Raw genomic sequence first — 13,656 nt, 5'->3', positions numbered from 1 at the left:
CCAGTCCTTTTTGAAGATGGGCATCACATTTGCCAGTCTCCAGTCCACTGGGACATCCCTGGTAGCCAGGACTGTCAAAGAACGATGAAGCATTACGATGCTGCAGTAGCAAGTGCTGTAAGAACTTACTAAGTTTGTAATTTTGTGTTAGATCAATAAGCGGGGCTGCAGGGAACATAGCCTATCACCTCCTGGCTGATGATAAGCAGGAGCCTTTTTCCATTCTGCATTCTTCCTGCACAAACCATGGGGTCTGCCTTTCCATTCTCAAGAAAGAGTCTGAGCTAGCATCTGCAAAGAGCTGGTTTTATTCACAGGGGCACATCAGACATCAAGGAAGCAGAAAACATACAGGAAATATACAGGGAGGATCTGCTTTTCATACAAGCAATCACTATTAACAGTATTACAGAAAGAATAAATAAAGTGATGTTGCTACAGTAACCCACAAGGATGATGCTCTCCTCCATTTGCCATGCACAGCTTAGCCTGCTGACCTCATCCTTCACTGCTGCGCTTCTTCAGTTTGAAAGATACTTCTCCAGCACCTTTGTTAAAAGCCCAGTCTCCTGCAAGAAAAAGCACAATTGTGAGCCTCAACTCCCCTGTGCCACCTCAGCTGATATCGCACACATCGGCACGGCCCTGGGACGGCACTGTGAAACCCCAGCACACTGAGAGCCAAGCCCTGCCTACTGCATGTGGTTAAAAAGATTAAGAATCCCCATTTGCAGCCCTCTCCTGTTCTGCAAGACTTCTCCTATAACTTGCATGGAATGGTGTGTGGGAGCCTGCTTTGTGGAGAGACATTTTGAGACAAATCCCATTAGCAGCAGGCAGGACCAGCCCACATGAAGCAAAGGATTTGTTTAATGTTTATAGGAGCCCACAGAAAGGGAGAACCAGTTTATGAATGATCAGTGATACTTCCTCAATGTAAAAGGTCTGCTCAGTTTTTGAACAGTAGTTCCCTTGACAGTTATCCTGCAGCACAGCTCTTGTGCTGAAGCACCAGAACAGCACTTAACACATTAGTTCTTGCCCCGCTGACCAACAGGAAGGGAGAAGCATCTTTGCTTTTCTAAACTGCTTCAGGATGGAACTGACAGTCCCTGAGAAGAGGGTGTACAGAGTTTCACAGCACAAAGCTGTTAAGCAGCTTCTTAGGCAGGTGGCAAACACAGCACACACACACCAGCTCAAGCACAGGCTGGCTGTGACCCCAGGTGTCCAACAACAGCCACAGGGAAGGAGAAAGCAGGAACAGCAGGAGGAATTTATGCTGCTGTCATGTCACCCCAACAAGAGCAAAAGAAGGTCCCATAGAAAAGTATAACCACAACAGCGATCAAAGGCATCACGGAGAATTAATATCAACCAGCAGCTCAGAGGCATGGATGCCCCAGGGGATGAGTAGTGGGAAAAAAGGAGCAGCGAGGCAGAAGCTAGTCCAGAGATGCTCAGGGTACCTGAAGGACAGAAACAGATCTAAGACTCAGCTGGGAGCAAGGTGCCCATGTGCAGATTGAGGCAGGAGAGCTGTGAGGTTCTGGAAGGAACTGATGTGAGGTAGGAGCCAACTGCCTGCCAGGCACCCAGGAATGGGGTGCCACCTCACACCCAGGCACCGGGTGGGCACTGAGCAGCTCATGTACCAAAGGCTGATGTCCAGCACTGGGTTCTAGCTCTGTCTCCATCTCCAGCTGTATCTTCTGTCCCAAGGGGATTAATTTGCCAGGAGATCCTCAGTTTACCTAAATCTGATGAAATTCAATCAGGGAGGTCCTTGAGCAGTCAGTATCACTCAGGCTCACATCCCTGCAGCTCCTCTCCACCTGTGCCTATCCCAAAAAGCAAACAGGAGCAAGCACTGCGTAATCAGTGCTTCTAGATGACAGAAACAGCTTTACCTGTTCAGCTACTGAATGGCTCCTCAAGCATGGCAGCTCAGTGGGAACGCACACAGTACACACCTATGAGGATTTAATCTCTTCTAGACTCTCCATTACTTCCTGCCGTGAATAGAAAGTACACCACTGAAACATACAAGAGGCAGCAAATGGGCAGAAGCACACAGCCCAAGCAATTCCATCTCCTCCATGTGAGGAACTGTGCATGCTCTGCTCCCAGGGGCTAACTTCCCACTAGGAGCTGGGAAAGCCCTGAGGGAAAAACCACACCATGGAACTAAAAAGAAGAAGGTGAGGATCTGCTGACGTGGTACAGGAGCCCCTGCTGTAGACAGGGCACGTGACTGCTCCCAAACACCTGTTCTGCAGCAAAATAACACACACCTCACCTCTCTGCAGGCCAAACTAACAACATCACGCGCCCTCTCATGGCACCCTAACCACAGCAAAACAGCCCCAGAAAGGGGAATTAGAAGACTAAAACCTTTTTACAGGACAGACTCTTCTTCCTGCACATACAGAGCAGTGTCTCTCTTGACCTTTTTCTATGAAGAGAGAGGACGCAGGATTTGCACTCCTCGTCCTCACCACGGCTGGATAAAGGGACACACGTGGCAGCTGTAGCAGCCAGCTACCCTCGTCTGCAGAGGAGGATCCAGATGCTCCTTAACAACCCCTGGGCTGGAGATCACCTCATCCCCTACTCAGCCCTCCAAACATCAGGACAACAAGCCCCTGTTGTTCAGCTGGGCACAATCCTAGGAAGAGCAGGACCTCCAGCAGCAGCGCAGGTGCTTCCATCTCCACCACCTCCCCTCTCTGGGCATCTCCCTCCATACCAGCCAATATTCACCTGGTCAGTGAGATCGTATTTTCTTTGGTTCTCATCCAAAAGTCTTTCTTGCAAGAGGATTTTCAGGAGCTCCCGGGTAAGCAGTTCCACCACGTCCTCCAGCAAAGCTCTGAGCGAGGGGCCAAAAGCCACCGGCACCGCCGGCTGCCGCAGCTCGTCCAGGTGCGGGGTGCCGGGCGCGCTCTTCTTCCCCATGAAGTGACCTGCAACACAGCGCGTCCGTGTGCCTCACGCCCGGCGCCGGGACCTCCGAGAACCAGGCTGTCATCCGTACCGCACGCTGACGACCTGACAAGCAGCAGCAAGCAAACCGAACGCCTAGAAGAGCCCAGCAGCCCCGGGGGCTCGCCCAGGGAGCCCTCCTCCTGCCGACGGGATCTCTATGGCCAAAGGACCAGCGGCTCGGCGCCAGGAGCCGCCGAGAGAACCGTGCCCCTCACCTCCGCCCGCAGGAGTGCCGGGCACAGCCGGGGTGGCCCCGCTCCGAAGGAACTGCGACTCCTCAGACGGAGACCTCAGGAGACGGCGTGACCAGAGCCCGCCCCGACCGCCCCTCACGGGGCCGCCGTGCCAGTCCCGGCCCCACAGCCTCAAGCACCGACCCTCGCCCCGGCCGCTCTGCCCCGCGGGCCCCCGGTACCTGTGGCCCAGAGGTTGCCGCGGGGGTTGACCTTGATCTTGGCCGCCTGACTGCGGTGCTCGGCGAAGTCGAGGTGCACGGCGGGCCCCAGCGCAGCGCCGCAGAGCAGCAGCAGGAGGCAGCGCAGCGCCGCCATGGCCGCCCCTGCGGGACACGCTCCCGCTTAGGGCCGCTGCCGCCGCCGCTTCGATTTATATTGAGCGGGGGGGCGGGGACTCTTCAAGCCACGCCTCCTCCTCGAGCCGCCCCTGCCCGCTGCTTTCCCGCCCTCCGCGTCCCCTCAGCGCGTCGCCCAGCAGGTCCGCCTCACCATCAGCCGCTGCGCTGAGGTTGTGTCTACACTGTCATCCCAAAAGAATCCCCAAAATGACCACGGTGCAGCCCCAAAAAGGCCCAAATGACGTCCAACCTGCCCACAGACAGTCTAGCTCCAACTGGCCCAAACGGCACCAAAATAACTCTGAAACAATCCCAAAATGATACTAAATGATCCCAAAATAACCTCAAAACAACCTGAAATGGCACCAAAATAACAGAATGCCTTCCAAACAGCCCACACAGCACCAAAATAACCCCCAAAACCACAAAATGGCTCTGCGTGGGGCCATGGATTGCCTGGCACCAGGAGCCCCCTCCTCCTCCCACCCTCCCTGCACCCTTCACTCAGTTTTGGGATGGCCTTGGAAGACCCCATCCTCAAACCTGCCAATCCTTCTGAGCTCCTTCACCCCCAGAGCTGCTTCCCACGGGATGCCACCGGCCCACTGCCCAAACACAACAACTTGCTCCTGTCAGGATCCTGACGACCGCCACTCCCTTATCACCACAGCCAAACCAGGCACAGAGTATCACATTTCCAATCAGTTTGTCTTCTATATGTCAGCATGAGGTCCGGTGAGGGTAACCAGCACCATAATCGAGCAATGACCCACTGGACCCATTGGTGCCTTCAGGACTCCTGCCCAACCCAGGGCTCTGCTTTACCAGGAGGTGCAGGTTATGGGGAGGAGAATTTCCCTGGGAATAGGCACAGGGAAGACTGTTAGCAATGCACTTCTCAGGGCTTATTGCTGCTGGAGAGAAAAGATCTTGATGCAATTCACTACTCCATCAGCCTGGGGTAGAGTCTGAACTGCAAACATAGCTTTAATGTTACAAGAGGAAAAAAAAAAAAAGTATAAAGCCTCATGTGCTCACAAGGTCCTCATGAATGCTGTGGGAAGATTTCATCCATGTCAGATGACGTGATGCCTGAGATCCCACCCTGATCTGATTTTCAGTAGCTGGAGGACTGGGTCTTGCACTCGACACCGTGCAACTGCACATGAGTAACAGTGAGGATGAGCGAGATGATGGGTTACCTGGAGGATTAGGAAGGATGAAGCGATACCAATTACAGAGAGAGCAGAAAAAACGAGTCCTGGGCAATTAACAGCACCTACTGAAGTGTGACAGGGTTAAGTCATGCTCCTGCCTAGCTCTACAATGCTCCTGGGAGATTAACAGAAAGAAGGCAGCCCCAGGGACCAGGACCGTCACCTTCCAAGCAGCAAGAATCAACACAGTATTTAAAGCAGGTTAAAGTCTTTTGTTCCCATCTGATTGTAACTGGAAACACAACCAACCCGATATAGATCTTTCTTCTTTTGCAGCTGGCAGCTGCAGCTGTTTTCTATCTTCCAAGTTGTGATGAGGGACTGCAAGCCAGGCTGGGAACAGGTAAGCAGGGAGCTTTTCTGTCACAGCCTTGTAACAAAAGCTCAGAAGCTAAGGGTACAGTGCTTTAATTACAGGACACAGAGGCTTAGCTGGACAAGGTGCAAGGAAATTTGATTAACAAAGGCTCACAACCCTGGTTTCAAGCTGGGGAAAAGCAACACAATAGCTGCTCAGGGAGTTGGTGCAGGGTGGAAGTGGACATGATGAAAGTGGGGTTTTATGGGAAACAGGGAAATAGACCCAAGCCCACTGCTTGCTGAGTTGGTGCCAAAGGAAGCTGTACAGGCAAGGTGAATACCAATTTTGTCCCCTGCAGTGGTCTTGTTAAAATTGAGTTCCCAACACCAAAACACAGATCCCAAGCCCAAAGCTTAGCACAGCTCACCCTCTTAAGGGGCATGATTACAATCAAGCACAATTTCTAGTTGTATAATCAATGAATGTACAGACATTATAATTATGAAATATACCAGAGAGTTTGGCAAAGCAGCTATTTTACCAAAAGAGAATAGATAGAAAGCTTACCTGTGACTGGGGTTCACTGTGAAACTCCAGAGGAGGGATCTCCAGAAGAGATCCTTCCCTACTGGTAGTCAGTTCATAAATGGGTCTAGGAGAGGTGCAGTCAGGCTCCACCCCTTCCGGCAGCACAGGTGAATTGCCTTCACCTGTGCTCCTGTGGCTGACTCATTGCTCGCCTCAGGTAATCAATCAGAGGTTCAGGCCTTGATTCATCAGTTCCCATACACTAGTGAATACAGGTGCTAAGTAGCCCCTGGACAGGATGCTCAACAGACTGGGTCCACCCAGAGAGTGTTTTACCACACCTGGGAATAACAACTGCAGTGGTGATCACACTGCAGCCAAACTATTCCCTTCCTGAGCAGGCAAGTCCACTGTCACCCTGAGAATGAACAAACATGGCTTGAAAGGTGGCTGCAGCAAAAGTAATCTTGCTTACAAACGGAGACCAAATTTCCACTAGATTTTTTAATCCATATCTTCATTGCAAAAACATGATATTTCTAATTCAGGAAAAAACAGCTGGCACCCACACTTGAAGTCTCCTGCTTGGGAGAGGTTCACTGACCCAAGTTCCAGCATCTGGGGCAGAAATTGTCACTGCAATGCTCCTCCACAACTTGCTCTCTGCAGCTCAGAAGTTCACCTTACCAACTGCTATTTGCCACCAAAGGAATCTTCCCAGTTAATATATTTTACAAAAGACATTACAAATTCCATTTTAGAAATTGATTTTTGCCAGCAAAGGTCACCACACTGGCTTCTGCAGGTGGTACGGGAGAGTCGCCTGTCAGCCACAGAGTGCCTTGCAATGGAGCTGGGGAAGGACGGAGGTGACTCAGCATAGGCTGGACTTCTGATAGATGGCTTTGCCCTCGAGGCAGTGTGCGTCTGCACGGAGCCCACAGTCCCCTTTCCTAGTGGGATTAACCCCTGGAGCTAGGCCAGAGCAGCCTGCAGCCGCCTCTCTGCAGCTGGATCCATTCCTTCCCAACTGCAGGAACCATTCCTTCTCACCCAAAGCAGCCTAAAGGACCTCAGGATCTTTCAGCTTGAACTGCTGGTTTCCCCTGATGCCTCCAGTTGGAGGAAACTGCCATGGTATATTCTACTCTCTATTTTTCCCTATTTATTCTCACTTGCAATTTATTTTCTCGATGACTACTGACCACTGAAATGACATTTTCATAGCACAGTCTGTTACAACCCCAGTGTTCCAGATGGTAACACTTAACTCGGAACCCACTGTTTTATAAATAGAGTTAAAATTGTTTTTTTCCCCTGTGCACAATTTTGTATGTATGTACATTTGAATTTCATCATTTTTATTGCCCACTCTCTTTGCACAGTTGGTCTTCATCCATACCAACCCTGAAAAACTTAATACCAACACCAAATTTCAGCATTTGCCTTCTTTTGCAGATCATTTTTGAATGTGCTGAACACAATCTCTGCACAGCACCCTGGTGTTTTCTGCTATAGAAACTGTTTCCTTCTACCTTTTAGCAAAAGATTTCTCCCAGTAAGGGCCTCCTCTTGTATTCCAGGTCTCCTTCCTCTCTTTAGGAGCCTTTTCTGAGGACCCTTGCCAACTACCTTTGAGAAATGCAGCTGGATGATCCCAGCAGGATCACTTTGCCCACACACCTCCTGAATACAGAATCACAGAATCATAGGGGTTGGAAGGGACCTCCAGAGATCATCGAGTTCAACCCCCTTGCCAAAGCAGGTTCCCTACACCAGGTAAACTGCAAGAGGAGAGAAAGGTTTCCCTCAGTGAGCTACAAGCTTACTTGTAGATTAGGTCCTACTCCTTTCCAGCCTGCTAATCTGGTTTATAGCCCACAGATCCTCACATTTCCAGCTCACCAGGAGTCCCTTTGTGCTTCTGGTGGGTGTTGTAGGGCAGACAAATAGCTCAGTGCTTTCAGGTCTGTGTCCCAGGCATCTCCATCCAGGCCCAGGGGTTTGTTGTTGTCCTCTGCAAGTTCTCATACTGAGGTTTCTGGGAGTCCATAGCACCACAGGACACCTGGGATGTCTCCTTCCTTATCAGTGAGCAACTCCAGCCTGTGCAGGGCTGATGAGAGTACTAACACACCTGTGAAACTATTAACAAATCCAAACGTACCTAAAAGTGAAGCAAAACAGATTTTCCTCTAGCTCTGCAAAATAAACATATCATGCTCTGCACAGAGGGCCTTGCTAATGCTGAGCTAAGAGCAGGCAAAGTTAACGGAGCAATCTGGAAATACTGTGGTTCATAGGGCTTAAAACAAGGTCCATTTTGTTTTCTCACTATTGAATTATGCTTTGATACCTTGGCATTGATGGATGCATCTCCCAGGCGGCCTGGGAGGGACTCTGAGCTGCAGAGCTCCAGAAACACCCGGTGCACATGCTTCCTAGTCCTGCAATATCCACTGGGCAGGAAAATGCTTGCTCAAAACCAATGGCTCTAATAAAAAACAAACACAAAGAGCAAAGGCCTCAAACCCCCTGTGCGTCTCTTTCACAGAGCTCCTGGTGCCAATAAAACTCTTAGCAGCAGAGAAGTTGCTTCAGCTTCTCCTTCACTGCTCCTCCAATGCCAGGTCAAACTTAAAGCCCTGTCATATGCTCCAGGGTCTGTTTTGATGCATTTGCCTCTTGTTTACAAAGATTGAATCCCTCTGTTACATTCATTCTTCCACAGGCAGCAATGGTTGTTTATAAAAGATAAAATTTGAAATCTTGTTTTTCAATTTTCATTTAAGCAATAAATGAGTTGTGGTTTTCCCTGAGGTTTCCCACTCAGTCCACACCCGGTGGACACAGGACAAATAGCTTTGTAGGAAGACTTAGAGAAGAAAATCATGTTTTCTTGCAGGCAAATCCATGCCTAGATCAGAGGAGTCCCAACCAGCATTATGTGGCAGAAGACTGATGTCCCTCTTTGAGTGAATTGAGACTTAGAGAAATTAAATTGAAGTTCATTTTCTCCACAATATTTTTACTTCTGCCTTTCTGGAAACTGAAACGCTGCAAGGCTGGTTCTATAGGAGAAAGAGAAATTGGAGAGCAAAGGCGATAGCAAGATACTCAGCAGAGAGTGCTCCAAGAAATGCTCTTAAATTATTAAAGAGAACTAGCAGAAAAGTCAAGAGATGTGGGGGTAGGCAGAGAGAGTGGGAGCAAGAGAGCATGTTTGCGCCATCTTGGATCACACAGGGTGCATTTCTAATCTGTCCCTAATTAGACAGATCTCTGTGCAGTTTTGATTTCCCCCAAGGCTTGGGGAACTTTGCTAGATCAAACATTCAAAAGACCTATTAGAATTGAACATGTGCATGAACAGCCCCGTGAGCAGAAAGGGATGGAAGCACTGCAAGGGAGAGCAGGAGGCAAAAGAGGCAGGAAATTGCCTTAAGACACAATATAGGTGCTGTTTCCCCAGAGCGGAGGTGGGTGGACCAGTCATCTTCAGGGCATCAAGCAGTGCCAGGAGCTGCTGACACAGATGGGAACTGAAGGTTGTGGCTGCCTGGCATCACCAGGGTGCCAGAGGACCAGAACCAGGACACCCCTCCTCTGATTCAGCCCCTGAGTCACCCACACTGCTGGCCTTCAGCCGGGGCGATGGACACGGCTGCTCTGTGTTTCTCCTGCTGCAGCAGAGGAGACATCTCTGCCCAAGCCACCTCTCCTCCCTTGGCGTCCTTCTTTAGCTCATCCCAGGAGCTGTACGCTGGGTTTGCCATCATGTGTTTCTCCAGCAAGAAGCGGTCTTCTATCCAAGGATAACGCTTTGCCTTACAGGCTTCTCCTTGGAAAACATAAGGTTGACATGTTCTGATTATAAAGGCAGTAAAACTACCATGAGATCATCCAGTTTTATTAAGGAAAGCATGAGCCAATTGTTTTACAGTCCCTAGAAACTCCCTGCTTAAGCAATATGCAGTGGCAGAAGAAAACAGGTAATGCTCACTGCTGTTTAACTGATGACTGTGCACTCAGGCATCATAAACACACAAACAAAGACAGCCTTCATTTCAAAGAGCTTCAATTTTCAGCACGTTACTCCTCACAGCTCACCGCCCATCCATTATACTTGTCTGTATGCCTTTGATGTGAAAAAAGAGTGAACCATCGGAATTGTAGCAACGATCAGAAAAACCCCAGCATTGCTTTGCTCTGAGGTGGCTCCTGCCCCTGCCGGAATCCGTGCATTGCAGAGCTGCACCCTGAACTGCAGATGTCATCGAACAGCAATTAGGCAATGACATTGTCTACCAGAAAATCTGCTGTGTTTGGCTGTAACCACAACGGAGCCTGTGGCAGTCTTAGCCCTGGCTGATTTTTTTCCCTTTTTTTTTTTCTTCTTTATAAACCCGACCTTTCAACACCCACATGCTTTACAAATAAATCCCATTCTTGTTGTGACACAAAGGTCTCCATGTTTCCTAAATCACCCTGAGATCCTTAAGCCTCAAAGGCTTTCCTGCAGCAGCTTCACCTTTAGAAAAAGAACAAAACTGAAATAAAACACAAAGCCTCAGCCCATCTAAACAGCAAAACCCCTGGCTCTGTGGGAGCATGGCAGCACTCGCCAGACTTTTCAGCATTAGCAACCAGCTGAACCAGAGATCCTGCACGCTCCATAGCTTTTCTGCTCCGCAAAGCAGAATAAGAGTTGGGGAATGGAGCCAGCAGCAGCTCTTTGTCATCCTGCCCCCACACTCCCAGTTTGCAGGCTCTGCAGCCTCACCCCCAGCATCTGCCCTTCCTGCAGCGGCAGGAAAGGTGTTGGAGGGATGCAGAAGGTGATGTGGGAGGTAGCACAGGAGCTGGTGGGCGTTGGAGCTGCAAGTGGATTTGCAGCATGAATCCTCACTCTTATTAGAGCCAACACCTCATTTTATGGCTGCACATAACACAGATCTATGTTCTCAGCTACACTGAGCTTTGAAGAAGCAGAAGATGGCCTGTGGATATCTTTCCCAAATCACACCATGGCCCCACTAAGCATTAAAGCTGGGCTGGAACTACCCCACAATTTACCCAAAACATCCTTCATTTTTCAAACTCTTCCTGCTCATTTGCGGGTCACCATGCAAGAGCAAAGCTGGGAAAGACCTTCCTGTACCCAAATCTGCAGTCCTCAGCCACACTGACTGCTGACACCTGCTGCCAGCAGCCGGCATCGCCAGCGGGGGGACCGTGCTGCAGGCAGGACGGGTACATGACCATTTCCAGACATCTAAAAGGACCGTTTCTCATCTCTTGGACCTGGGGTTCAGCAGATGCTTGTTGAGAGCTAATTCCTACATCCCTTACAATCAGAATCCTTTTGTGTTTTACCCCCCCCCCCCTTTTTTTTTGAATTTTAATTAACTCAGTGACAGTAACACAACTGCTACTGCGAAGTGTGAAAGTGAGAGAACCCAGAGAACAGCACCTGCAGCAATTCCAGCAAGTTTTCACTGAGAGGTGTTGATTAGCAGACTTCAGAAGAGCTTGACTCAGCCCCTTATATGATCCCAAGTTAAAATAAATTTAATGCACAGAACAATTCAAGACAAAGGCAAAGCAGGGAACGCAGATCCAGCATCTGTGCTACTTGCAAATACAGAAATGTTGCTCCAAGTCCTTGGGAAAGTGCTCCATGTTGGTAGTAGCCCTCAAAGAGATTTTCTGCTATCTCACTGCTGCTTGGGTTTGGTTTTGACAAAACTCCAATATTTTGACAAACTGTATCCAAATTCTCTTCTCAACTGCTCCAACAAAAGTGGCAAATGGCAGATACAAATTTTTATTACTGTTTTGTCTTACTAATTTAGGATTACTCAAAGAGCTGCAGGCCCAAGGCTCATTGTTAGCAGCTGGACCCGTTTGTAGACTGTTTGCAAATACTTTTTTTTTTGCTTCACCTCACAACATCCTTCTCTCCAAATTGGAAAGATATGGATTTGATGTGTGGACTGTTCAGTGGCTGCAGGATCAAGTCCAAATAGTGGTGGTCAATGGTTCAATGTCTGGATGGAGATTGGTGGTGAGTGGTGTCCCCCAGGGGTCAGAGCTGGTACTGATACTCTAATATCTTCATCAGTAACATTGACAGGGAGGTCCGAGTGCACCCTCAGCAAGTTTGCTGATGACACCAAGCTGTGGGGTGTGATGACACACCAGAGGGACAGGATGCCATCCAGAGGGATTTAGACAGGCTGAGCAGTGGGCTTGGGAGAACCTCATGAGATTCAACAAATCCAAGTGCAAGGTGTGCACCTGGGTTGAGGCAACCTTCACTAACAATACAAGCTGGGGGATGAAAGGATTGAGTGCAGCTCTGCCAATAAAGACCTGAGGGTCCTGATGGATGGCAGCTGGACATGAGCCAGCACTGAGCCCTAACAGCCCAGAAAGCCACCCATATCCTGGGCTGTATCAAAAGAAGCATGGCCAGCAGGGCAAGGGAGGTGATCTTGTGCCTCTGCTCTGCACTGTGAGGCCTCACCTGGAGCACTGCATCCAGATGGAGAGTCCTTAGTACTGGAGAAGAGGAGGCTGCAAAATGACTTGATAGCAGCCTGTCAGTATCTAAAGGGGAGCTATAGGAAAGAAGGGGAGACTCATTAGAAGGATCTGTGGTGATAGGACAAGGGAAAATGGCTTCAAGCTCAAAGAGGGAAGATTTAGGTTAGATATAAGGAAAAAATCTTTTACAGTGAGGGTGATGAGGCACTACAACAGGTTGCCCAGTGTTGTGGTTGACGCTCCATCCCTGGAGACTTTCAAGGTGAGGCCAGATCAGGCCCTAGGCAACCTAATCTAGCGGTGGATCCCTGTGCATTGCAGGGGAGTTGGATTAGATGGCCTTCAGAAGTCCCTTCTCAAAGGGAATAGATCTAAGGATTCTATGATTCTACTGAGGCAACAAACCATGCAGTTAAACCCACTGGATCTGTTCAGATAGAGATACTGCAGGTCAGCACAGCTGCTGAGTGTTAAACAAAATGGCTTCATGGACCTCTGTAGATTGCACAAGTCTAACAAGGTAAATATGCAAGAAGCGAAAAATAGAAAATAAATGAGGTTTTGTCTTTGCCATTCCGGACTGCTTTCCCCTACACAAGCTGAGTGTGTGACAGCAGTAATCATCTTGAATAATCCCTGTTGCTGGGCAATTTGGGAGCAGTCATGAATAGAGGATGCAGTGAAATGCAACTGAAGTAACACATGGTGGCCTTGAACTGCTGGTAGGTTTTGCAAGATCAAGAGAAAAGCTGTCAATCCTGGGACAGCACAGGCAGGGACAGCTTGGTTCCTGCTGCCAAGCAACACAACCAGAGACAACTGCACAAGAAGGGTCAGGCAGCCTCAGCTGGAAGCAGCAAAGGCACCATGATCCCAGTGCCTGTTCTTGTGAAGATTTGCCCTAATGAAGGGGAGGTAAAATCTTTCCACTAGTCAGCACAGACAGCATGGATGTAAGTTACAATGATCAACAATCAGTAGAAGTGTGTAGAGGCAGATACTTCAGAGCTTCTGCCTTGTGTCTTAAATTCTCCTCTGACACCACTTCTATGCAAACAAGATTGCTAACCAGACCAAGAAGCTCACAAAACAAGCTGCTGCATGTGGTGATGAGAGGCGGCTTCTTTAAAACCTCCAGGCAGTGGGGGTTTGGACAAAAAGTAGCTTCCACATGAGCTGTAAGATGTGGCCAGCTAGGGGCACACTGATCCTTTTTCCAAAATGCAAAAAAAAAAAAAAAAAAAAAAAAAAAAGCCAACCTAAAAAAACCTAATTGCATCCTACTAAAATCTAAAAATACTAAAAAATATTGCATCCTACTAAATCATCCATGCCAAACAGCTGTTGAGATGGGATGTTTCCCATCTCAAATCAAAGGGCAGCACTGAATGTTTGTGTTCAAAGTAATCCTTTGCCATCTTCTGCCCAAAACACCTTGCAGCCCTGAAGCAGATTATTTCAGTGTGATTTACAGGAACACAGAAATATTGAATGGATCT

At 48.9% G+C, this 13,656-nt stretch overlaps 1 protein-coding gene across 2 annotated transcripts; it reads right to left on the bottom strand.

The window, feature by feature from the left end:
• Positions 1-258: 258 nt before the first annotated feature.
• NMB (neuromedin B) lies at positions 259-7,495 on the bottom strand. 2 transcript variants are annotated; one of them, XM_090148574.1, is made up of 4 exons: positions 4,106-7,495; positions 3,404-3,547; positions 2,764-2,966; positions 259-569 (listed from the first exon to the last, which is right to left on the bottom strand). In XM_090148574.1, exons 2-4 carry the CDS (start codon positions 3,537-3,539, stop codon positions 522-524), a joined length of 387 nt encoding a protein of 128 aa, XP_090004700.1. In that variant the 5' UTR covers positions 3,540-3,547; positions 4,106-7,495; the 3' UTR covers positions 259-521. The 2 variants fall into 2 exon arrangements, with proteins under 2 accessions (XP_090004700.1, XP_031472032.1); XM_031616172.2 differs by having other exon boundaries at positions 3,404-7,494.
• Between the last annotated feature and the right edge of the window lie 6,161 nt (positions 7,496-13,656).

This window comes from Phasianus colchicus, chromosome 12, assembly GCF_987193195.1.
Source record: "Phasianus colchicus chromosome 12, bPhaCol1.hap1.1, whole genome shotgun sequence".
In the NCBI taxonomy this organism is placed as follows: domain Eukaryota; kingdom Metazoa; phylum Chordata; class Aves; order Galliformes; family Phasianidae; genus Phasianus; species Phasianus colchicus.
This window is presented reverse-complemented; position numbering and strand designations above follow the sequence as displayed.